The sequence below is a fragment of the Aquila chrysaetos genome, chromosome 1, assembly GCF_900496995.4.
Source record: "Aquila chrysaetos chrysaetos chromosome 1, bAquChr1.4, whole genome shotgun sequence".
NCBI lineage: Eukaryota > Metazoa > Chordata > Aves > Accipitriformes > Accipitridae > Aquila > Aquila chrysaetos.
In genome coordinates this window covers 20,248,306-20,272,890 of record NC_044004.1, presented here as the reverse complement: position 1 = coordinate 20,272,890, position 24,585 = coordinate 20,248,306, and the positions used below count along the sequence as shown (strand labels likewise).

General features: G+C 38.3%; 1 protein-coding gene across 6 annotated transcripts in view; it reads left to right on the top strand.

Annotated features, from left to right (window-relative positions):
• Positions 1-24,585, top strand: part of CCDC149 (coiled-coil domain containing 149) — a 54,536-nt gene that overhangs the window by 20,108 nt on the left and 9,843 nt on the right. For 2 of the 6 annotated variants that reach the window (XM_030017768.2, XM_030017757.2), the window contains exons 4-12: positions 1,449-1,556; positions 7,075-7,191; positions 8,650-8,822; positions 10,299-10,371; positions 11,703-11,787; positions 13,053-13,197; positions 18,813-18,926; positions 19,956-20,032; positions 21,404-21,436. In XM_030017768.2, the coding sequence (XP_029873628.1) occupies positions 1,449-1,556; positions 7,075-7,191; positions 8,650-8,822; positions 10,299-10,371; positions 11,703-11,787; positions 13,053-13,197; positions 18,813-18,926; positions 19,956-20,032; positions 21,404-21,436 (925 nt within the window). The remainder of the gene's footprint in view (positions 1-1,448; positions 1,557-7,074; positions 7,192-8,649; positions 8,823-10,298; positions 10,372-11,702; positions 11,788-13,052; positions 13,198-18,812; positions 18,927-19,955; positions 20,033-21,403; positions 21,437-24,585) is intronic. The other 4 variants (XM_030017810.2, XM_030017801.2, XM_030017779.2 and 1 more) reach the window with 3 other exon arrangements.

Sequence of the window (24,585 nt, the reverse complement as noted above, 5' to 3'; positions counted from 1 at the left end):
AAATGGTCAGATGCATGCATAGCTATATTCATGTTGATATTCATGTTAGTAGTTCTCTTAAATATAAAACAGGACATGTGGAAATAGCAGTTGTTAGTAAATAAGGGGAGAGATTGCAGGAATGGCTATTAGACACCTTGTTGGTTTGATAGTGTATGAGTTTTAAAGATAAAACTCAGAAAAACTTCCTATGAGACTATCAAGTGGTGGTGAGAATGACTGACTGAAAGAGCAGGACTGAAAAAGAAAGATACCAAATAGATAAATGGGGGAGCTGAAAGAGAAGCACAGCAAGTAGGGAATCTAAAACTAAACCTAACATACTGAGAGAGAACTAGGAACAGTCAGTTGATGCATTGGCCTCAAACCCAGGCAGTACGTGTAAGTGTAGCTTAGAAATACTGACTCATGGGGCTTTACCAAGTCTTGCTTAGAAGATAGAAAATTGTTTTTTCATTTGGTTTTTATACTTTTCTAATTTATGGCAATGGATGACACACCTAGCTGTCCATAGACAGTGTCTTGAAAGGTTGTACTTTAGCCACTATGATTATAACTCTCTTAGAAGAGATGTCATTGGTAGGCTTTTCCTATGCTGGGTCAATGTTTGTGTATTTGTGAGATATTTTTAGGGTAAAAATATAATAAATTTATCTGTAGTATTCGCTCATTTTCAGATATCGTAGATAGGAAAGAAGGAGATTGCATTATTTTTTGGTTAGTGATCAAGCTGATAGAATTTAATTGTAAAATTATAGACCAGACTGCTCACCCTGCTAACTTAGTAGGTTAATGTGAATGACAGCTTTTGACCTGGATTATTTGGGGGTGGGGTGTTTTTTTTTAATCTCTAGCTTTCACCTCTATTTTTCGAGAAGTTTACATACTAGCTAACAACACAAGTCAGGTCATGTTTGAAGTTTTGTGCTACTAGATATCCATGGTACAGCTCTGTATAGGGGCAGGGATTCTGGCTGGCATCATCTTTACTGGCTAGGAATCTGCTCTAAACAGTATTAGGGAATATAATTATATCATAATTATTTCTCAGCTGTGCCTTTTTTCTAATTATATGCAAGTTTAAAACTATTATTTTGGCAACTTTGTGCAAATATTATCAAAGTACTCTGCATTTTGCTCTTCCCACCAGCCAAGATACCAGAACTAGCGTAGATGTTTTCACTTTGTCTTGTTTGGGGTTTGGGCACTGTTCTGGGAGTGTGGATGCACACATGCTGTATGTATTTCCTACTATTAAAGATAAAGGAACCCTGACGACTTTTTTTTTTTTTGTTATCTCTCTAATGAAGCATGAAGTCTGGGTACCAACAACAATAAAAGTAAAGATTGTTGGCAGATGAGGAGTAAGTCTAGGCTTTCTTTTAAGTCACCACTTACACTTCTCTCCATAGGCACTAACTTCTGACTGATATTTACTCCTTTTCTAGGCAAATCTTGCTCAACTACTGAGTGAGGCGCAAGATCGAAATAAACATCTTGGAGAAGAGATTAGAGAGCTTCAACAGAGACTGGGAGAAGTACAAGGGGACAATAAGGTATTATAAACTTTTGTTATCAGTAAATGGCATGGAATGTGTAAACTGGGCTGGAGTTTTGCATTTACTTCTTAGGAAAACAAATAAAACAATGGGTTACAGAACTTCTAGAATACTTTGATTACAATAAATGCTCAAACCAGTAGAACAAAAGAAGCTTGTACAGGATACCAGTAAGTGCAGCTTATTATATATTTTTGTATGCTGCTTTTGCTCTGTTGTCCTTAACTATGTATTTTGCACCTAGCCTTCCTTTAATGATCTCAGACTTTCTTTCTTGCTTTCTTTTTTTTTTAAAATATATTTTATCAGTGGTATTTCCTCTTAGAAATAAGTACAGATAAGTATGTCTTCTTCATCATGTGATAATTTTCTTTTTTTTTTTTTGCAATGAAAATGCAAAATTTTGGTAGATGACAAAACTGGGGGAGACATAATGTTTCCCTTCAAAAATATGGAGCGGTTGATGACAAATATATATCTAGTGAGCTTTGTATTAAGCCCTCATCCTATTACCCTTACATAACCAATTTATTTCATTGCTAAATTTAGCAAGTTATATGGAACATTGCTCAAAATCTGCCATTTGGTATTAATCAAACTCCTGTTGTCTCTGTTAATTGAAATATTTAAACTCAAGCCAAATGTGTGTAACATTCACAGCTGGAGCGGTATGCAAAAGTACATTCAGAGATCAAACTAGTGAGAGGTTGAATTTGAGAGTCGAGGTGATTAACAAAGTAAAAATGAAACAAATAATGAATGATAACTTTACTCCCTCAACTACAGTTTTAAAGTTACAGGATTTAAAAATGTGAATAAAAATGATGTGGCTTTTAATTATTCAGGTGGGGGTTTTTTGTTCCATTTAAGTTCATTTTATTTTATTTATTTTATTTTAAATGTAAGTATATTGTGATAATGCAGTTTTATTTCTTGTCTGTCTTAAAGAACTTGCTTGAAGGTGTGCAGGGAGCTGGGAGAGGGTCAAGTGAGACCTGAATTTGTAGTATGCATACCATTCAGTGTAACTTGCTCAAGTCTTCAAAGACCAGCTTTCCCAGTGTTTCTCTTCCTTTGTATGTTATTGTTTGAACTATATGACAGTGTAGAAGACTGTGCCTTGCAGTTCTCCAGTTCTAATATTATGCCATACAGCCTTTTCCAAGCCAGTCCTGAACAGATAACAAGGGTTTGTAAGTACAAACAGAACACAAAGGTAGTAAAACTACAACATATTTAAATATCAAGGTTATGTACCTATTCTAATTCCTTATAACAATATGATCTTGGTAACACAGAGCCTACTTCTTTGTGCTTGAACTGGCTTTGTTTATATTTGCCTTTGCGGGTTAACTTGGTATTAGCTGGTCATCTTTGTGACATCTGTATTCCCAGCATGAATTTAAATTCATGATCCTCGTAACGAATGGAAAAACACAAAAAGAGTTATTCTGCCCACCATGCCCCTCTCCAAAAGATGCGAAGTATTGCATCACTAAATAGAGGGAGGAAAGAACTGCATCAGCTAGGGATTAATTTAGACTAGGATTTTCATTTTTGGAACACATTCTTCACTTTCCTGGTAAATGAGAAATAGAGCTTATTTTAGAGTCAGGTTGCTGTTTTTTGAAGTGCCTAAAAAAGCATTGCCATCTCTCTGAGGGATTTAACACTCTCTTCCTGTGTTAGATTTTGCTCCCTCCTAGCTTTGGTGATAAAAGCGGCTTGTTCCTGAAGCCATTCTGTTCTGTTCATCAGTTCTCCTGTACTGGCAGCTGGGTTACTTTAGGCACTGGAGTCCAGATAATGCATAGTATATAGAAAAACAAAGAACTATAATAATTTGCTTGTTCTTACGTTTTTCCCCTGCATTCTTCTCTCTGCTTTTTCCAAAGTGAGGGAGGGCATCCTGCCCAGCTGGTCTACGTCAACCTTACTTCTGGCAAGAGATGAACAAACAGCTGCTTTTGCACCAAGTGAAGCTGCTTATGGATGAACAATTCTGCCTGTGTTTCAGCAGGGGTGACTCATGCAGGCTTTGTCACTGAGTGGCAAGAGCTTTGTAGGACTGAAAAAGAAAAAAACTCTTTAAATATCACACATTAGCTCTATTGATAAAGAATTGTTTTGATAGCCTGACTTGTTTTTCACCATTTTAATGTTTGCTACTAGTAAGATGCAGTCACTCAGATTAGCAAGAATGCTTTAAACTGGTGACATTTTACTTGTTGAAATAATTTTAAATACGTCATCAGTTAGGCAATAACAAATTACTTGCATTTGGTTTAACTGGACTAATTTTTTCCTTTAATTTCAGCTAGAATTCTGTTGGCACAAATAATAAAACTTCTTCAGGCAGTCTCTGGAAGAATTTGTTGCTGCAGTTTGAGAAATACAGCAATAGTTAGACTGCAGCGCTCCAGCAACAGATATCTAAGACTATTTATTTTTATGATTGATCACAATCTCTTATCAGCCCTGACACATGAAAACTACTCTATGTTTGTGATAGTTATTTGTAAATCTCTTTCCTTCCTAACGTTCTGGCAGCAATGCTTGGAGAACAATTACTGAAACTTAGAAGAGGATAGTTAGGAAATCTAATTCTCTCTTGTAAAAGGGTGAAAATGGAAAGCATAAGAGAAACTGTAGACTTCTGGAACACTAGATGACTCAGTTGCCTTCGCTTGAATTCCTACCCACGCAAAGAAATGGTTTTGTAAGCTGTCGAGGGCAGTGCTAAGCGAGAGGAAGATGCATGGAAAACAATGGCTGCGGTATTACTGACAGTTTGTTATTATAAGGCAGACAATCATTTATGCAGCAACAGTGCGAAATGTTAAATGTGGTGCATATGTTTTGGCAGAACTGGGACTTAAGGTAGCAAATTTGCATAGTTCTGGTCTACTTTTTAAGATTTTGTAGGCAATGTGGTGAAGACAGTTGCTGTCAGTGTCTGTGGCTGAACATGATGATTTCTGCCTTCCATGAAGAATTTACTGGTTGTGCTTGTTGCCTTTTTCCTTTTGCATGTTTTATTGGGAATGTACAACATTGGTGCAGGCATTGTCTGTGGACTCCTAGCCTGCACAGCAGCTATCACAGTGAAGCCTGTTTGGGGCATTGTGGGGCTGCTACAGAGTTGCTACTTTATAAATAATTATTTTAGCTGACACTGATTAAGAAAAAGCTGTGATATTAATATAAGAAAAACAGTGGCTTGCAACACTGGATTATTTTGGTTACCAATCTACAGGTTCTTGACAAACAGGAGCTTTCTCTGGTTGGGTGCCATTAATTTAAATCCACTTTGCTGTGGATGCTCAGAATCCTGAGGGGTAGCATTAACCTATTCTCTAGCTGCAAAATGAAGTTGAGCCGTCCTTTCCTCCGTGATTTCTGAATGACAGAAATAAAAATACAGCAGCCAGAGGGCAGGTGTATAAAGTTTATAACAAAGCACTAATATATGAAGTAAACCCTTAACCCTCTGGCATAACACTTAGTGTCTCTTTGGGTCACAGCATTTTCAAGGAAGAATTTTATAGCAGGTGGTGCTGCCTCATGAGACATTCGCAATGCAGAATTAAAGGACTTGGCCTGTTCTGCCCTGTCAACTCTCTGATTGGCCAACTGTCTGGAAGAAGCACTCTGTCGTTTTATGGATTGGTATTTTACTTTATTTTATGTATGTTTATAATGCTGCTTTTACTGGCTGAATTTGGATTTCTGAAGCATTCTTTTTGTAAGACTTCATACATATTTTTTTTCACCTCAAAATTAGTAGTAAATAGTTTTCCTTTTACTGGCAGACTGTTTGACCTTGCAAGTAATAATTGCTTGCAGTTATAATTGCATCTTATGCCTCACCCCATCCTGGGCCGGAGGAGAGTTGGTCATAGTGCATGAGTCACAGCTCAGATCCAGTTCCCAGCCTCGTGCCGAGCATTATGCAGAAGTTTTGCTCTGCTGCAGGCATTGGAGGCATTGGTAAAATGTGATTCCCCTTCCTGTTTCCAGTTTTTTGTGAGCAAGATTGAGTCCTCAAAATGTTATCACGTTTGTTTCTTACTGCCTTTCTCACTAGCGAGAGATTCTAGAAATTAAATTAATCTAACTGAATTAAATCATGTTACCATACCTTTTGTTCATGAGCCTTTTAGTATTTAAAAAAACCAGTCCCATAGCTATGAAGCCATTCCAGGATTTGCTAGTTGCCTTTTTGACTTACTTGTTTTGATAAAGAAATTAATAGGAATTATATCTCCTAGGATCCATTCAGCCTTACTAACTGTGCAGTGGTTTGTACTTTCCCTGTGGGGATAGGGCAACGTAGTTTGCCAAAACCAGTTACTTTTGGGGGCACAGCTTCCCCTGAACAAGTGAGCTGCTTATCAGAACAAGTTGTACTAGCTTCAGTGACTTGCACTGAACTGGAGCTGAAATAAGTGGGGAGGATGATTTTGGTAGTCTGTCTTGCATCAGCAGGATTTTAATTGGCACATTGCAGCTATGGTGACTGGCATCCCATAAATACCAAAGATAGATTTTAATGTACAATCTTCTACTTCAGAAGATTGATTTTTTTCTAACTCTGCAATATAATGATGTACATTAATTCCTTGGTGCAGTCAGAGACACGGGGAAAGTCAGGCTGGTTATTGTGGTGGGTTTCTCTAGTCTCTGTGGAGCTGCTACAAATGAGGCCATAGGGAGGCAACACTTTTGCCTAGTTGTACTCAGTATAAACAACTGTAAATGCTGAATGCCTTATAGACTGTTATTTTAATATGCCATGATTCTTGAAAGGTAGTTGCTTTTTGCTTTGGATATTGAATATAACTGTGTATTAATTCAAGTCAGACTGTTTTCAGCAGTCACAAAGCTCATGAATTCATCAGCTGTTTAAGCATTTTGGCCAAGTCCTTTTGTTGTTAGCCCGTTTTTTTGGTTTTAACATGAATTAACTGAGTGAGTAGATGAAAAATATAATGCACAAGCAAATGTATTAGCAGCTGTTAATGCAAATTCTGCACTGATGTAGTGCAGTGGGATTTTAAGTGGAATCAGTAAAATGAAGCTGGACAAGCTACTTCGTGCCTTTTTATTCTTAACTAGGAAGAGTTCTCTGCTGCAGAGAATTTTAAGATTTACATATGAAAACGGCTTTCTGAGAATTCTCTAGTTTTAGTCTGCCCAGAATTAGTTCCTGAGACTGCTAAAAAAACATTGACCATGTGTCTGTATTTACTTAGTCTTTCATAATTTGCATACTCTGGTGACTATTGTTGCAGGTCTAATTCAGCTCCTGTTGATGCTTTGAGTGTTTGACTGGAATTTTTCACTGAGAACAGGATTGAGCCCTTGGCTCAGAAAATTCCCTCTGGTTTAAATAATACCAGCTGTTTGGCCTGAAAGATGAAATCTATGACAGCTTTACTCTTTCTAATGCAGATGTACTCTGATACTACAGCCTGTGTTCTCTTGCTTACCGAATCTGATTTTGTAATCACAGCTCCTTCGAATGACAATAGCAAAGCAAAGACTTGGAGATGATGAAGTTGGGGCTCGCCACTTTGCAGCACATGAACGGGAGGACCTTGTTCAACAATTGGAGACAGCTCGAGAGCAAGTAATAACTAAATAGGCATATACTGTTATGTTTTACAGAGCTAGTGCAGTAGCAAGTGAATGATGGCTTCTGTTGTGTTTGGAGGGCTGGTAGCTGATTAACATTGCAAATAGTGGTGAAGGTGTTGGGATTTTTACTGAAATAGTTGTTATTGAGCACTAATTTAAACATGCATACGTGGTTAGAGTGAGTTCCCTAATCTCAGGAATTCCTTCTCTAGATTACTGTTTCTCCTCTTTTTACAATGTGAAGCAACAACTTGTGACAATTGAATATTGTCAATGAAAGAGACTCCTCAGTGAAAGCTGTTAAAAGTATTCAACACTCTATGTGGTGGCTGATGCATCTCCTAAAGATATTCTCTGAATCAAATTTTCTGTAGAAGTGTTGTTAGTCTTCTATTCCTTCTGCCTCTTAGCTATTTCTTCCCATCTTTTGAAAAATTCTTGCATCAGACCTCTTTTGCCTACCTCAAGTCTGTATTAATACTATGTACCATGCAGCATCCAATTCATCTGCATAGCTTTCTGGACAATTTGGGGGGTTTGTGTTCTCTGTTGTTCCCACACTCATTCATACCAATGTCAGTTCCACCCTGAACAAGCTGTTCTGTGATCCAGGAGGAGGTGCATATTTCTTGGGTTTCAGTCTTCACTCAAGTGCAGGCTGCTTTAGCTTACCATAAAGACTGTTGACTGCACTTGGTCTTCTTCCAGTGTGATTCTCTCTGGTATCTCTGTTCCCAAGCTTGCGCTCTCTGTTTATCACCTGGCCTCTTTTTACATAGTCATTTGTTGTCCTTCCTGGCTTATCAGTGTTTTCTGAGGTGCCAGTGGAGACTCCTCAACTCATTGCAGACTTTTCTCGTGCTCTCCGTTTCCCCTCCTTGGCAGTTTGAAGCTCTTTGTCCTTGAGTATCTTTCATACTGGACTCCTTCACCCTTTTTCTTAATAGCAAAGTTTACCCTGTCAACTCCATGCTGGCTTATTTTTTACTTTCCTCAGTTCTTCTTCCTATTCTGTAGAAGTTCATTGCTGAAAGTCCCGTAATTAGTATAAATTCCCCCTTACAGGCTTTTTCTTCATCCTCCAAATTTGCCAGATTTTTATTCAGTTGAGTTCATTCCTGGAGTCCTAGAAATTATATGCTAAAACCAGCTTAATATGTTTGTAGCAGAATTATAGTATGGATTGAGGTTTCTTTCACTGTTACATTTTAGTTGTTTTCCAGAAATTCTGTAAAATAGGTCTAACTGCTGAAGGTACTTAACTTCAAATCAATGAAATAATACCAAAACAGAGTAAAAGTACCAGGGGTTATGAGCTTTGGAAAGACTTTTGACTGCCCAAAATCAAACCTCTTCAGACATGCAGTACTTGTTGCTGTTTTCAGTTTGGGCGCTATGTAATCTTTTGTTTAAACTTCAAAATAGTCGTACAGCTTTCCTTTCTTCTCAGATCGAGACTCTGAGATATGATCTTCAGGCTGCACTGGATGAGTTACAGGATGTGAAAGAGGAACGCTCTTTTTACCAAGATAAGTCTGACAGACTAAACCAAGAACTTAATCATGTCTTAGGAGGGCATGAAAACCGTATCATCGACGTAGATGCTTTATGTATGGAGAACAGGTGAGTGCATTGCAAACCTTACTGTTTCCCTAGAACAAGCAGTGTATTGCTTTAACAGGAGCATCAGGAAGTCAGTCACAACAAAACTTTAAAGAAAATATATCCAAGAATAAAAGTTAAGAGATTTTGGTAATTTGTTTTGTTTGTACTGTAGCTAATCATCAAATAATATTGAGAAAGTTAGGCTGCAGGAAATTACCAATGTTTTATTTGGCTACAGAGATGTCAGTGATATTCCCAAATAGAGCTAATGAGGAAAAGGAAGAGAAGTGCAGACCTTTTTATTCCCATCACTGTGTGGCACCAAAAGCAAGAATATTAAAAATCGGTGTCTTCAGAAGCTCATCATGAGCTGTAATGGGCTAATCTTGGATTGGAAACAGGGACTTTGAGTACCCTGAGTTAACAGTTTCGGACATAATTCTCACCACAGGGAGAGGTTGTCAACATGGAGTGATTTGCCAACAAAAGTTGCTGGTGAAATCACCCATGCAGATATTCTTGCCACTTCCATGGGAAAAGAATGTGTTTTATGGTCTCTGCTAAGGACAACAGAGAGGAGTCACTGACAGAGCCATAGCAGGTACCTCCCTTAACGTCAACAATTACCTTAAAGTGAAATAGATCTTGTAAGACACTTTCCATTTACAGAGACTTATGCTTCAGGTAGGAAAGTGTAATACCAAAGGCATTACTTCCTCCCAGCAGCTCCAGGTTTTTTTTCTGTTTTGTGTGGCCTACAGAGTTCTGTATCAATTTAAGCCCCCTGCTCCCCGACAGCAATATGATTTTTTTTCTCTAAAATAGTTAAATTGTCACAAACCCTAATACAGCTGCAGTTGCACTACATGAAAGAGGATTTTTTATAAACCCTTTATACATGAAAAAGATATTTTCCTATGTGGAAATAGCCATCTAATCCAAGTGCATAAACTCTATTAGGAAGAACTGTACTGTTTCAGTTAACTGTATACCATTTTTCAACTATACTGTTGAATTTTCTACTTTGTGATTGCTTTGTAATGAGAAGTGCCATGTAAGTGATGGATATTGCAATGCAAAAGTTCTGCATAGTTGAGTCTTGTGTTGACATGTATACAAATCTTCATGTGTCCATCTCACAACCCTTCAAGTACAGAGGATACGAGTAAATGCTTCCTGACTATTTCCTCTAGACATAAATATATCCTTTTAGCTTCCCTCCACAAAAACCTGAGGACCGATACAAAATGGTTGTGCAGCACGCTTGGCAAATCTAACAAAAGGGCAGCCTCCTTTTCTGATGCAATTTGTTTCCCTACTTAAAAGTTTTATGGGGTCAAGAGCAGTAAGATTTTGTTATTTTATCCCTCACAGAACTGCAGAGGGAAAAGAACTCTCAGTAGTTCAAAGAGAGGACATGCCAAATAGTAAAGAGAAGCGCTTGAGGCAGTACTTGAAGGTAACACGAAGTAAAGGATTACATTTCTTTTTCAGGTATCTTCAAGAGAGATTAAAACAACTTCAAGAGGAAGTCAACCTTCTTAAGTCTAATATTACTAAATATAAGGTAAGATCCTCTCAGTGTATCATCTAAACTGTGCTTCGTTGTTCGCGGAGGTTATCGTTCATTCTCATGTTCGTATGCATTTAAAGAACAAAATTGTGTCCTCAAAGAAAAGTGCACCATTAACATTCAAAAAGTATTAGTATGTGTACTTAACTACATGCTCAGTCATCTTTGTAGGCTTCTTAGCTGATGTAGTACAAAGGGATAACCATTAAAAGTATTTTGAAAAATGAATTAAGTACCTTTTTTTAAGTTCTGTGGGGAACTCCTGCTTGGGGGGGGTGATCAGCTTTCCAGGCTGCTTGTAGGTGAAGAGTAGCAGGTCACGCAGCGTGTGGTGAATGACTGCAACTGTGTTGCTGTCACAAGCGGGTCTTGTCTCCCTGTTCCCTAATGGCCACACTATTTCTTCATGTGTCTTAATGATTGCTAAGTCTTCATTGTTCTTCTGTTCCTGGGTTGAGATATATGCTGTTTTGCATGAAACCTTCAGGACTGAATCCTGAGGGCAAAATATTCTTGCTCTTCCCTGAAGTCAAGCACTCCATTTATTTCTGCAAGTGATTTTGGGGTGTGGGAGGGGAGGGCTGCTTGTCAGGGCATGAGAAGGGTTGTCTTAGGACTGTCAGTAGGAATTTTTAACCATTTAGGTCACTATGAAGCAGTCACAGCACTAATTGCTTTTTGTCCATGGGCAAAGTTCCTCAAAGTAGCAGGTTCATTTGAGTTTCTGTTCACACTTATGACTTGAGGCTCTCAGAGTGTGAGTTAGTTTATCGGTGACAACCGAGCATCTTGGTGGTCTGGTGGGTTTCACAGAACTGTAATTGTTTTGGAAGAGCTGGACTTCTGCAGCAGGATCATTCTGCTGCTAATTCCTGAAAGTCAGTATTTGCTACTAAAAGGGCTTCTAGAAACTCTGATAGAGAAGTTTGAGCTTTCCCTTTGAAGCCTATCCAAAGAAATACTGAGAAAAGTCTGATTTTGTTCCCAACTGATATTCTCTACAGGATACTGGAGTATAATCACTGGCGCTCAGCAAATGATTAAAAAATAGGCAAGTCTTAAAAATGCACTGGGGGGAGTGAGTGGGAGAGACTACAATAAAGTGACTGCAATGAGAATGAATTTTTGTAACAGACTTTGCAAAGACTGTTTTGGCTGGAGAATAATACTCCAGGAGAGTCACACTCCCATAGGTTACTATGGGTGTAAGCTGCGGGCCCTGCAGTTGTTCAGAGACCAAAATCCAAAGTTCCAGATTCTTTACTCCTAATGAAAGGATTTGTTAGCTACTGTTTTTCTGAATAAGATATTTGTTGTTTCCTTAGAATGCACTAGAGAGACGAAAAAATTCAAAGACTCATAGTAGATCCAGTAGCAGTGCTCTGACTGGAGTCCTGTCTGCAAAGCAAGGTATTACATAAATGCAGCGTCGTGTTGCATAGCTCATTGAATTCCTTCCATCTTACCTCTTAATTTCAGTAACCCTTTCCTCACCAACCAAATCAAAATCTTTCTTCTCTTTCCTGTTTATTATTATGTGCTAATTTTTGTCCTTTTCTCAGTTGACTTGACAATATAAAATTTGCCTCTTGAGTACTGCTTCTCCTTTTGTTACTCTTTTGCCATTCATTCTCTTCCCCGTCAGTTTTATCTTTTTTTCTTTTTTTTTCCCCCCACTCTCTAAACCCCTCAGCAACTTTGACCCTGACAAATCACTTCTTTATTCATCTCTTTGCTCTGCTAACAATGGCAATCACAATTCATATTCCAATGAAAAATAGACTGGGTGGTAGAGGAGGGGCCTTAAGTCAGGGTTTCTGCTACTGTTCTTGGAAGCTTTTACATTCAGATGTTTTGCAAGAAATCCTTTTGTCCCATGTTTCTTCATGGGCAGCAAAATGGAGTAATCTCTTTTTCCCCCTTCAAAGAAAATATCAAGATTAGGAAAGAAAGGGGAAGTAAAAATTCTTTGAGCGAAACAGTATACCTGGCACCCTACTGTTTAGGTATATTCATACACACACGAGATCAGTAGTATTTGTCATGGTAGGTTGAAACTCGCTTTTCTGGTTTTGACTTCTCTTCTGTCCTCTTCTCCACTTACTTGCATATATATAAAAATATAAAAAGAAGCAGAGTCAGATTCTAGTTACAGAAGCTAATGATACTAGTGAACTTCCTGATGTGGTTGAGAGGTGCAAGCTCTAAGCTGCAGAGGAGGAGTTTGAGTGACTGTATTTTCACATCAATCTTAAATAACCTGAAGGATATAATAGTTCTAAAAAATAATACAAAGACTTCCTTGTGGGCTTATGTTTTAATGTAAGTGGGAGAGAAATGACCGATTTTAACCAGTCTGTAGGCCTGTAGAAGAATGAGTTTGTTTCCTTCTGAACAAAAGTAATTTTCCAAAAGCAGAATTATGTTAACGTAAGATGTGTCTGCCTATACTTATTCTGGCAATTGCTGTGGAATAATGATGAGCGTAGAAAGCCACCATCTTCATGCCAGCTGGAGATTGTATTTGTGGTCTTTTGGCTTTGCTTGTTAATTGGGAAAAAAAAAAAAAAGTATTCATTTAAGTAATGAGAATAGTTCTTTAATGCTAAGTAAATGTTTGTGTCACATCTCTGTGCATGAGAAGCCAAAACTCATTTGTGTTTTTAACATTATAGTCCAAGAGTTGTTGTCGGAGGATCATGGATGTAGCCTACCAGCCACACCACAGTCCATTTCAGATCTCAAATCACTGGCCACTGCATTGCTGGAAACTATCCATGAAAAAAACATGGTCATACAACACCAAAGGCAAACCAACAAGTAGGTAGCATGACTTATAAGTAAAACAGAACTTACCAAGCTATGGAAAAGTCATGGTTTTGGGGGATTTTCAGGGAAATGGCAAGGAAGGTCCATTTTCACAGAAATTCATTGTCATTGTTAACTGGTAGTTTTTGTAGTTTTTAAGATCAGGTATGTGTTTAGAGAAAAATTACATTTTCAAAGTAAAGTCTGGGGTTGACAGAGACCTGTCTGCCTCTGCTAGGCAAGGATTGGTTTGCTGCTCAGGTTTGGGACAAACCATAACACAGAGGGAACTTCTAGCAAGTAGTTTGTAGGGAGAGCTAAAGAAAAGCTGCTGGGAGGAAGGACACCCTTGAACTGGAGGAGAAGATATGTGATAATTGGTTGTTAATGTAGCAATTTGCTAATGAACACTGGTGGGAGTAGTAAATGTTGCACTTAGGAAAGGATCTGAAAAGTTTTAGTGTAACATTTGTCACAGGCTACCTGCCTATGTGTCATACAAATGATAGCTGTTGCTCCTATAGTTACTTTGCCAAGAGTTGTAGGAGATAAACACAGTTGGATTGCTACTATATGATTTTTTTAAAAATCTGAACTGAACTTTCAAGGAGGATTTGTTTACTCTTAGCTCTTCTACTCATCAGTAGAATTCTTTGTGTCTTGTACAGCTCCTATCATTGCAGAATATAATAATTTTTGACACATTTTCTGACATTCTGATATTATTGTCCTTTTACAGTGTATGAAAATCACAACTAGGAAGTGTTCCTTGATTCTGTGCTCATTTTTTTTTCCTTTTTTTTTTTTTTTTTTTTTTTTTTTTTTAAAACACTGAGTCACTACTAGTAATCAGAGGTTATTCAGGCTTCTCAAAAGCACATCAGGACCAGATGCCAGAAACAGGCAGACATCTTTCATGAAAGGAAGGAGTAGTACTGAAGTAAACTGTATTGCACTAGAATAGATGATTCATTTTGAAAATTGATAACTCTGATACTAGGCAGTCTCCATTGCATAATTCTTAGTGATGTGGCAACAGAAGTGGAGGAGCAGTTTATAGCCACTCTTAATACTCTTGAGAAGGCAAATGCCTAATCAGCTAAAGGGAGACTAAAGCAGTGAAAATGTAGCCCAGATCTGACTGACGGCAGCTCAGTTAATTCATGTCTATAAGTGTGTCCTGTAATGCAAGAGGAATTCCTGCACTGAGCAGTGCTAGTGAAGGGCTACACCTTGCTCCCTTCTTACCGCTAATGTAACATCAGAAGGAAAACATCCAGAGAACAATTTTTGTTATTTCAGGTATAACCAATCTTTGCCTTTTATATCGCAATACTGTATCATTACCTCATGTTCTAGTTTGTGTACTCTTGCCCATAACTATAGAAAACTTCTTAATTTTGTATCTCTCTCTGATCACATGCAGTCTCTTGCATCTCTCAAATGTACCATTGCAATGATGGCTTTACTTTCTGATATCACTGTTTCTGCTTTCAACTATTGAGTACGGGTTTTCTTGAGATAAGTCTTCACAAGAAGATATGATTCTTTTTATCTGCATGCCCAACTGCTCTTATGTAGCCACAGGAGTAGAGATTGGATGTGTGCACAAACTAGTATTCTATGCCCAATAGAAGATCAGGTCTTGGAGCTGACAGTCCACATCTCTCCCAGGTCAGGAGTGTGCTCAGAGCTGTAGTGTTGTATTCAGTTCAGGATGCTTCATGGGGAAAAAAAAAAAGTAAGATAAATCCTGGGCAAGTTGAGTGAAGAGCCTCAGCAATACTCCTGTGTGGTATGCTCATTCTTTTTGTCACCTTTGGTGTTAGTGGGATTAAAGAAGCTTTTAAGGAGCTAGGAGGAATGGGAACTACTTCAAGTAGAAACACCTAAGACACAAGAGTTAAAGTGAAAAAGGGAAATGCAGGTAGGACATCACAGAGAAACATCCTTTACTTGAGGTGCATTAGCTGGTTTTTGGGGGCACTTATTTGCCAAGTAAAAAGTTACAAGTAAAGACTGCTGACTTCTGGAAATGGGGAAGAAACTGCCCACCTGTCAGAGAAGGTTAGAAGTGAGAATGACATCAGTGCACAAGTAAAACAGACAGGTCCATAGACTGGTACTAGTAGAAGATGCATTCTTTTGTTGAAGACATTTCTCCATTCAAAGTAGGAAGATGAGAAGGATGTGGGGCTAGAGAGAATTGTAATGGCAAAAGGTCATAAATCAGAAGGTAGTCTTCTCCTTCACCCCTCTGTGCTGTTTGCCTGGCTTTTCCTGCAGAAAGACCATGTTGGAGGACACAGTTATTCTTGGAGGTGGTTGTTTGAAGAAAGTGAGATTTATTGGGTAAAGAACTTGAGATTTTGAGGTGGTTGTTTCATTCAGGGAAGAAGTTCTGCTTTTGATATTTGATAGATGATTGACTTATTAGTGATTCTATTACCAGTAAATGAGACTTTTCAGACCATATGAACTTATTTTCCTCCAAACAGTTAACCTACTTTAAAGTCAAAACCTCTTTTGTTGTTTGCAGATTAAGGTATGGGTATGTAAGTTTACAATAGCAGAATGGTAGATGTGCTTTCTGATTAACTGAAGCAATAACAAGACAGTGGATTTTTTTATGTAGATTAGAATGTGGGTCTGCTGTTGAAGTTGACTTTCTGCTGTTACACTGTTGTTGAAAACATCCGTTGCTACTTGCTCTTGGAACAGACACACTATTATTATTGCTGCTTTTCTAAATATGTGGCATGATCAAAGGAGCTGTGGGAGTATGTGCCTAGGAACAAGTAGGCTAAATCCAGCCTTTATTTTTTTAGTCCCACTTTTAAGAAAAAAAGAACTTGTTTGAGAAGAAAACAGGTCATTTTCCCTAGGTGATTGGTGGCTATTACTGCTAAGTTTAAGTAATGTTGTATGTTTTTCTTCAGAAGCGCATTAGCTTTTAATTTGAAAATGCAGTTGTAAATGAATTCTGTATGCAGTAATGTGTTTCAAAATTAAATAGTTACATAAATGCAAAAATAAACAGTCCTAACCCTGCCTAGAAAGTGGATAAAAATCTTTTTTTTCTTCTGCCAGAAATAAACCATTTATTAGATGTTCTTTTTAGGGTAATTTGTTCCTGAAATTGGCAGCACCCATGCAAGCCAGATTAGTGTAGAAGCTGCTCTGCTGCTTAGACACGTTGCACTAATTTTAACATTTCTAACTTGGGCAAGCTTGGTCATGACCAAAATTACAAAAAGAATTGTGTCAGTCTGTAACTGGGTAAATGTTTCCATGTGATATACAGAACTAGATATGTGACCGTGACAGACCCTGTTTACAGACATTTGGGTGATTGTATCTATATGAGGGTATATGTCTTCTGTAGCAAGATCTAAATTGAAAGTGAGGTGAATGGAGCTCAGGTGCAGTAAATCAGCACAGCTCCCTACAGATTATGGCCAGGTATGTTAGGAAGCATGGGAGATCCAGAAGGGAGCTTCAGAATTCAGGTAGGAGCATTGCTGCTGTTACGTGAACAACAGATTTCTGTAAAACCTTATCCTGGAGGGAGGTTTAGGCTAACTCCCTTGTTGCATTAGACACATGACCAGAGGACAATGGAAATAGCTATCAGCACCTTTGTCCATGACATGATCTTTCTGTTTCAGTCGAAGGATCTAGTCCACTGTGGCTAGAGATAAAAAAAATAGATCAGAATTTGATGCTACCAACCCATGCAGCCTCTTTAAAAATACCTACTGTTCAAGGCCACCACAACTCAGTCTTCCCACAGCACATATGGATGTGGCAAATTATTTGGAGGTCACAAGGGAAAGGAAGGAATGGGATAAACCACACTGTGTTCAGGATTGCTTACACATTTTATTTTTCAAAAGATATTTCTATAAGAACTTGCAGCTTTATGTGGGGTTCATTCCTCCCATACCTGTCTTCAGATATTGTGGTTTGAAGCAAACTAGAATCATACTGTCGTGGTTTCAGCCCAGCCGGTAACAAAGGACCACGCAGCCGCTCGCTCACTCCTCCCGCCCCCTCCGGTGGGATAGGGGGGAGACGGGGGAGAGAAAAGAAAAAAAAACTGGAACCTCGAGGGTTGGGATAAGGGCAGTTTACTGGGACAACGCAAAAAAAGTTACAACAACAACGACGGTACTAATGAAAGAGTATACAGAAAAGAGTGATGCACAGTGCAACTGCTCACCACCCGGGACCCGACGCTCCGCCACTTCCCCCACCGAAAGTCGAGAGCAGGAGAGCCCTCCCCCCGGCCCACTCCCCATGTATATACTGAGCATGATGTCACATGGTATGGAATAGCTCCTTGGCTAGTTCAGGTCAGCTGCCCCGGCTATGCCCCCCCACCTCCCAGGTTCCTGTAAAAATTAACTCTATCCCAGCTGAACCCAGGACACATACACATCACTGAATGTATTTTGCTGTCTTCCTGAATGAATGGAGCAGGGTTAAGTATTGTCCTCTCTTTTTGCCAACTGTTGTTCAGAGCTGCAGAATGATCCTTCTATGTGAGAACCTGCAACAAAGGTTAAATAGCTCAGTGTCTCTTCTCAGGATCCAGTAGGAATTATCAGGATATATTTGTTCCAAAACCTTTAGAAATAGTGTGCTACAGCTGATAAATGAACTATAAAATTTAAGAGAAGCAAGAGAAAAGTGACTTTGCTATTGTTGTCTGAATAACAAGAGCAGTAGAAATAACTGAACTTGATGCAGAGGGTTGAGTTTCCTTCTGTGACACGGCTAGCTGACAGGGAGGGCAGTATCTTTCCCCCCTTTTCTGCCCTGGAACTACTGGTGAACTACTTATGAAAATAATAAGGATTTTTTCTTCTCCTGGCAGAAGTGCTCTAAGCTTGTGACCTGTTTGTGGTGACAATCATTAGCCAAATCAACGTTGTTTTGTCAGCTCCCTGGCTGAGCTAACGTAACACAGAAGAAGTCTTGCATCATCTCTGTCTGTTCCCTGTCCCTCTAAGCCAGCAGAACTCCATGTCCTTCAGCTGACCCTTGATGGGGCCTTAGACAGGGAGATGGGAGCGGGCTGCCTGTGTGCAAGGTAGAGCTTCTGGAAAGTTGGTCTTGTGCCTTTCTCCATCACCTGTTGCTTTGTACTGCAGAGTGCAGTGGCTGGGCATTGGGCCGTACACTGGGATATGAAAACAGAGGTATTAAGGCTGAGTCTCTCCTACCAGATGGAAGCATTCCGAAAGTGAAATCTAGCCTTGAACAATTTTGATTGTAATTGGAGAAGACAGTAACAGATCCATCATAACCTGGGTAACCTATTTGATTACTGAGTTTCAATGGGGAAACAAATGTAACTGCTCCCAAATGTCTTCTCTCCTCTGCTTGTAAATGTGATGGACTGTTTGCTTTTTAGCTGATACACACCCCTGTACCTTTCAGTGCTTTCTTTGATACTTGTTATAAGCTTTCTCTTTTTGTAATCTTTAAAATACTTATAGGCTTTTATTGTGTCACTGCAGAGCCCTCACAGTAGAAATTTCAAAAATACTTAGTCCTTGTTAATCAATTTTTCTAGCCCCTTTGATATTTGCTGAGGTTGCTATTCTTCACGCCCTTCCCAGATTCTGCCATCTTGTGAGTAGTGACATTCCCAGTATGCTCAAATGTCTGCAGCATAAAACCCTTGCTGGAGAGCACACAGTGCAGTATTACACAGCTCTGGTGAGCATGGGAAGGTACTGTTGCCTTGCTGTGTTGTGATATCCTGCTTTTCTCAGCATTCAGTTCAAATTTAACTGACTTACCCTGTTGCTGTAATTTGATGAGTAAAACTTGCTGTCTATTTTCTCTGCTGTCATGTTTAGAATTGCTGCTTCGTCTAGGTTTCTCACTCTATTGAGTATTGTTTGGGATTTACTCAGACTTCTGATTCCAGGAAACTTGCTGTGCCTGTGAGAGAAACACTTTCAAAAATTCATTGGAAAAAAGGGCTTTCTTTACAAGATAGTAATCTCTCATTTGATCTGGGGAGAGAATTAAGACTAAAAGTTAAATCCTGCAGGAGGGCTAACTGCAAATAGTATTTGTGTAGGAATCAGATACAAAAGAAGAGATGACCCAAGAAATGCAGTGAAAACTAAGAGTGGGTGATAAACGCACTAAAGAGCTTGAAGCTTTTTAGTAAAGTAAAAAACAGAGTTCAGCACTAAAAGAAAAGATGCAGTACAAAAGATATTCCTTGCCATTTTAAGCAATCTTAGTGATGGAGAAACCTCTCTGAATAAAGGTCTAGCCCAAAATTGTGCCTTAGAACTTCAAAATCATTCTAGATGCTGCCTTGAGTTTTCCATATTTTGTCTGCATAGCTTTTACCTTCTGGTTTTAGCTGTAGAGAAAGTAAGAGTAACTGGGAAGAGACATTTGCGGGCAAGGAAGTAGAAATATTGTGAGTTGGTATTGTTTGTCTTTACTGAAGGGCCAAGGCTGAATGTCCAGTACATCCTAGACTTTTTTTTTTTTTTTTTTAAAAAACATGGGATAGATTAGACAACTATATTTCATTTTCTTTTAACTCTGGGGGAGGTTGTCCAAAGCCATTAGTGAAAAGAGATGACTGTATACAGGTTTACTGCACTAGTTAAGTAACAATTTAAAAATTCAACTGTAGTCATGTGAGCAATTGGGCTTTGGTTACCTTAGTGTAACAAGGAATCTCATCTCGGCTGACTGTCCCTGGCTTTTGTTTTTGTTTTCTTTTTCTGAAGAATTCTAGGGAATCGGGTGGCAGAACTAGAAAAGAAATTAAGAACTTTGGAAATCGCTGGCTTGTGGAGTCTTCCAGGTTAGTAAAAATTCAAGAGAACAGCTTGCATTATTTAGTTTTCAAGGGTATATTTGCATTTATGAAAAGCTTAGCTATAATTTTTTTAATGACAGTTATTTTACGAATGTGCTGTTCAGCACATTTGCAAAATTAGAAACTTCTAATAAATGTTAAGTTGAAACCAAAAATCACTAGACTCTTTAAACTCTAATTCAAATATGTATACTGAAAAAAATAAAAGTTTTAAATACTGGAAATAATCAAATTGTCTCCATAGTCTGCAGGCAAAAAAAAGGGAACTATTTTATTTAAACAGTTATATAAAATGATACACAGGATATTGACCATTATGTTTTTCAACAAATTTTATTTATTAATTTTGTACTTCTTGTAACTTCCATGAATTTTATTGCTGTATTTTTAATGTTTTTCTGTAGTATCATAAACTCTGAGAAATTGGAAATGTAAATGATCTTAAATTTTCTAGTCCATCTCTCCAGAACAGGCTTATTCCCTGTAGTATCTTAAGTACTGTATTTGGGTTTGAATTACTCAAGTAATGGGAGATTAATCTGCTTCCTAATAGACCTCGCTGTTAGGAAAATGTGCAATATTTAATTTACATTTACTTTTTGCTTCTTTTCTTCTCATTACACCTAATTGTGTCTTCTTTAACCACTGTAAATTATGCTGCTCCATTGTTGGTGTTTGCATCATTAGGCTTTGTTGTTTACGGCTTCCTATCAGTGCTACTGGGGGTGGGAGATAAGTGTGGTTTAGGCTTCTAGTTTTTTGTCTCTGTGTTTTTTCCACCTAACCTTTCCATCTAGAAGAAAACATTTGACAAAGCTGAAAAGACCTTGTGACAAACCTATGCTGTTCAACCATTTGGCCTGATGTGGTGTATTTCCACTTTAGCTTGGCCGTTGTAGGCATTCTCAATCACCTTTCTGGAACTGGCTCTCGTCTTGATGCTTTCCAGAACTGAAGGTCGCACATTTGTTTCCATGGATTACTCTTCATTTAGTCACCTAACATTAGTGCATTTGTCCCTCCCCACATTTTCCAAAAGATGCAGGTGAAATATTTGTCTAAGACCCTGGTAAGGCAGTTCTGTACATTAGTACAGATGTGTATCATAAAGTCACCAGTTTAAGGTACTGTAGGGTTGTTTGGTTTGGCTTTTTTTTTTTTTTTTTCCCCAAAAATAGTGTTCCATGAAATTAATACACTAATAAATGCAGTGTTTCTAATCTTTGCAAAATATATTAAAAAAAAAGGAACAGTGGGAACTTCTTGCACCATTGTTGGTCTATGTAGGTAAGACATCAAATTAATGTTTATACAATAACAACTGTCTCTTTCCTTCCTTTCTTTTGCTGCCTGAAGGCCTGAGCTACAATGTCTCAGTGGGATTTGGGAGTAGGTTCTGCTTAACATATATTTTTAGTAACTGATTTTAGCAGTACGTTAAATATTGTCACTGCATGTAAACAAACACAAATGTTATCTGAACATTTTTATATTGGGCAGATTAAGATGTTCAGTGAAGTGAGTTAGATGACCACAAGAGAGAGGAAGGCTGCTCTACAAGACAATTCCTTTAAATTGAGGAAAATAGTAAAAAAGGATGATCTTAAATAGTTGTAAAGGAATTTTACACTGGATTGCGAGTTCTGTTGAGCCCCAAGGTTTGTTGATTTGCTGCTTGCCTTTTAAATCAAGAGTGCACTTTTGTTTCCAAGTGCACTCCAGTCCCAAGGTGGTCAGAAACAGCCTTGCAACACCTGGTGGGTCACCAATTTTCTTTTCAGAGCGTGGAAAGCTTCCGCTCCATAAAACAGCAGCATGTAACAAATAGTGTGGGAACTACCACAGTGGACTCTGCAGCTCAATTTTGGCTTGGGTGAGGGGCAGAATATGGAGAGTATCTCATCTAGGCAGTCTTAAATCCAGAGAGAATAAATTATTATTTGGTTGAGTTGAACTTTTTGTCATTGGAAAAAATACGCAGATGAAAGCTGATGTTCAGTCTAGCACTGAAAGAAATGCACATTATAAATTGCAGGTTTTTAATCTGAAGTTAACATTCCTACTTAGGCATCATTGTCCATATAACATAACATCCACTGTCACCATGGTATTAATATCTTCCAAATGGTGTTAATAAATGATGTTAATAAACTTTACCCTATTGAAGAAAGAGCTTGACCACTTCTGGTTTTTTGTTAGGTGACATATTTGTCATCTGCTTTTCAAGCAATGCATGAATGAACTATGGGGAAGCTAAATCAAAAGGAAGTGTGTATTTAATTTTTGAAATGGTGAAACTGGTAATATAGTTCATTTTCTGTAGAAGTTCTGCTCACCACAAACTTTAGCTTCCCCTGTTTGGAAAATGGGCTTTAATTAGATGAATCTCTTGCAAGGTTCATTGCTGAAAAGAAAGCAAGCATGGGCATAGATTTGGCTCTGATTTTCTTTTTATGAGCCTACTTGCCTTGAGAAGAAAGCAGAGAATGTGATGTTCGCAGAAGCATTTCTTTGCTTTGTCTTAGGTACATTGTGGTTCAAATATGCATGCATAATATACGTGTATTCAGTAATAATACATAGTAAACACCACCTTATTCCTCTCGCAATTTGATGTCACTAGACATTCAGACAAGTAATTCTGTATTTTTAAAAAAACCTATAATTTCCTGAAAATTCCAGATTTCCACTGAAAAAGAGCCTAAGAAAAGAGCTGACTATGACTCAGCCTTTTTCTGTCTGGGATGATAAGAAAGTTTTGGTGCTGCCTCTTGCTCTGCAGTAATCAGCGTGGAGCAGAGGCAAGGTAGAATTAATGGTCTCAGCAGCTGCTGTGGGTATAGCCAGTTACAGTGGTGTAGGGTGCAGCAGAGGTTATAAAGGGATACCCATCCCTGGAGAAAAAAATGACGAATTTAGTACTACTGAAAACTTATCTGTCTGCTTATTTTGAGATCTGTGTACTTTTCACTAATATCCTTGAAAATTTCATTGAATAGAGGAACACAAAGCTATGTAAGTTATGAAATTGAGCTTACATGGCAGCTAATTGAAATTCCCTGTGTGTAATCCAACGTCAGATCATGATTCACAGAATATAGTGCAGCAATACCCCCATGCCCCTCCTTCATGAATGGATGTGAGTTGCTGTTAATAAATAAATATGCATCGGACTCTTTGGGCCACATCTGCTGCTTAGATGTGTGGATACTGAGCTGAGCTTTATTTTCAGTAACCAAGTTGGTTTTCAGAGAAAAATGTGAAAGTAAATGTGTTTACTGTGTAAATGCTGGCTGGAAGTCAAGAAGTTTCTTTTTTGAAGCTTGTCTTGCAATCTTCAGGGACTTTAGCTCAGGCTTTACTCTTTTATTCCAAAAGAAGACGACTCTGCTTTCTCTGTTAAAGCTCCCTTGCCCAATTTTTTTAGTCATCATCTTTTTCAATTTTACTTCCTCTGTTGGATTCTTTTTGGATATGTGGTTACTTTTGACTGTGTATGAATATCTATTGGATGTTTTCATACCACTAGTTCCCTGTATGATTTAGTTCTTCTTCCAACACAAAATTCTTTCATTGTTAACAGGAAAGTGCATTTGTCTAGGCGCTTTTGGATTTTGAAATAGCCATTGGATTTGTTTTGCCTTTTTTTTTTTTTTTTTTCCCATTTTAATTAATTTTGCCTTACACTGGGGGGATTCTCCACTTTGCTTTGGTTAATATTATTTTTTATTACTTGCTATGGTGAAGGAAGAATTCTGATGCATACTTGACAGGGGGATCAAAGCTTGACAAGATCCATGTTTCAAAAGCATTAATTGCATTCATATTGCTGCAGTATATACCCCAACATGTTAAGGATATAAAAATGTCATTAATACCTTCAGGATCAAGGTATTTATAGCCAGTGCTTTCAAAAGTAGTTAGGGATTGGGGTAGTCCAGTTAGACTCCATGGGAACAGCTTGACTTTCATTATTTCTTACTAGGTACCAGAACTTTCTCAGAGCTGGATTTATTCCATGGATCTCCTGACCTGGTGCTCTTTTGAAAGTCTTTGTCTGGGATGGGTGATTAGATTTAGGATGTTGCCTTAAGGTGAAACGTACAAACAGATTTAGAGGGGAGAAGTGGTTGTTACATAAATGTCCATTCTTATGGAGATAAATAGAGCAGTAGCTTGCCGCCTCCCCAGCCATTACTTATCAGTTGGCAGTTGTTCTGGAGGCCACACAAACACCACGCTTAGCTGATCTTGCACATTTCCTGCCATTTCCCCTCTAGGTTTAAGGTGGTGTCAGTCACTAAAAACACGAGCATCCTGAATAGTGGAGGACTTCCTAAAGGATCTGCAGGTGTTGCTTTCTGTATGGCTAGAATATGTAAAGACTAGACATCTACAGCAGAGTCCTCAGCTGAAGAGTTTCTTGCACTATTTTGTCTGCAAAAGAGCTGGAAAATTGCCCTTTTCCATTTGGTTTAAAATGAAAATGCTCAGAAATGTTTTTGGAATTTTCAGATTAAAATCCCTCCTGTTCCCTA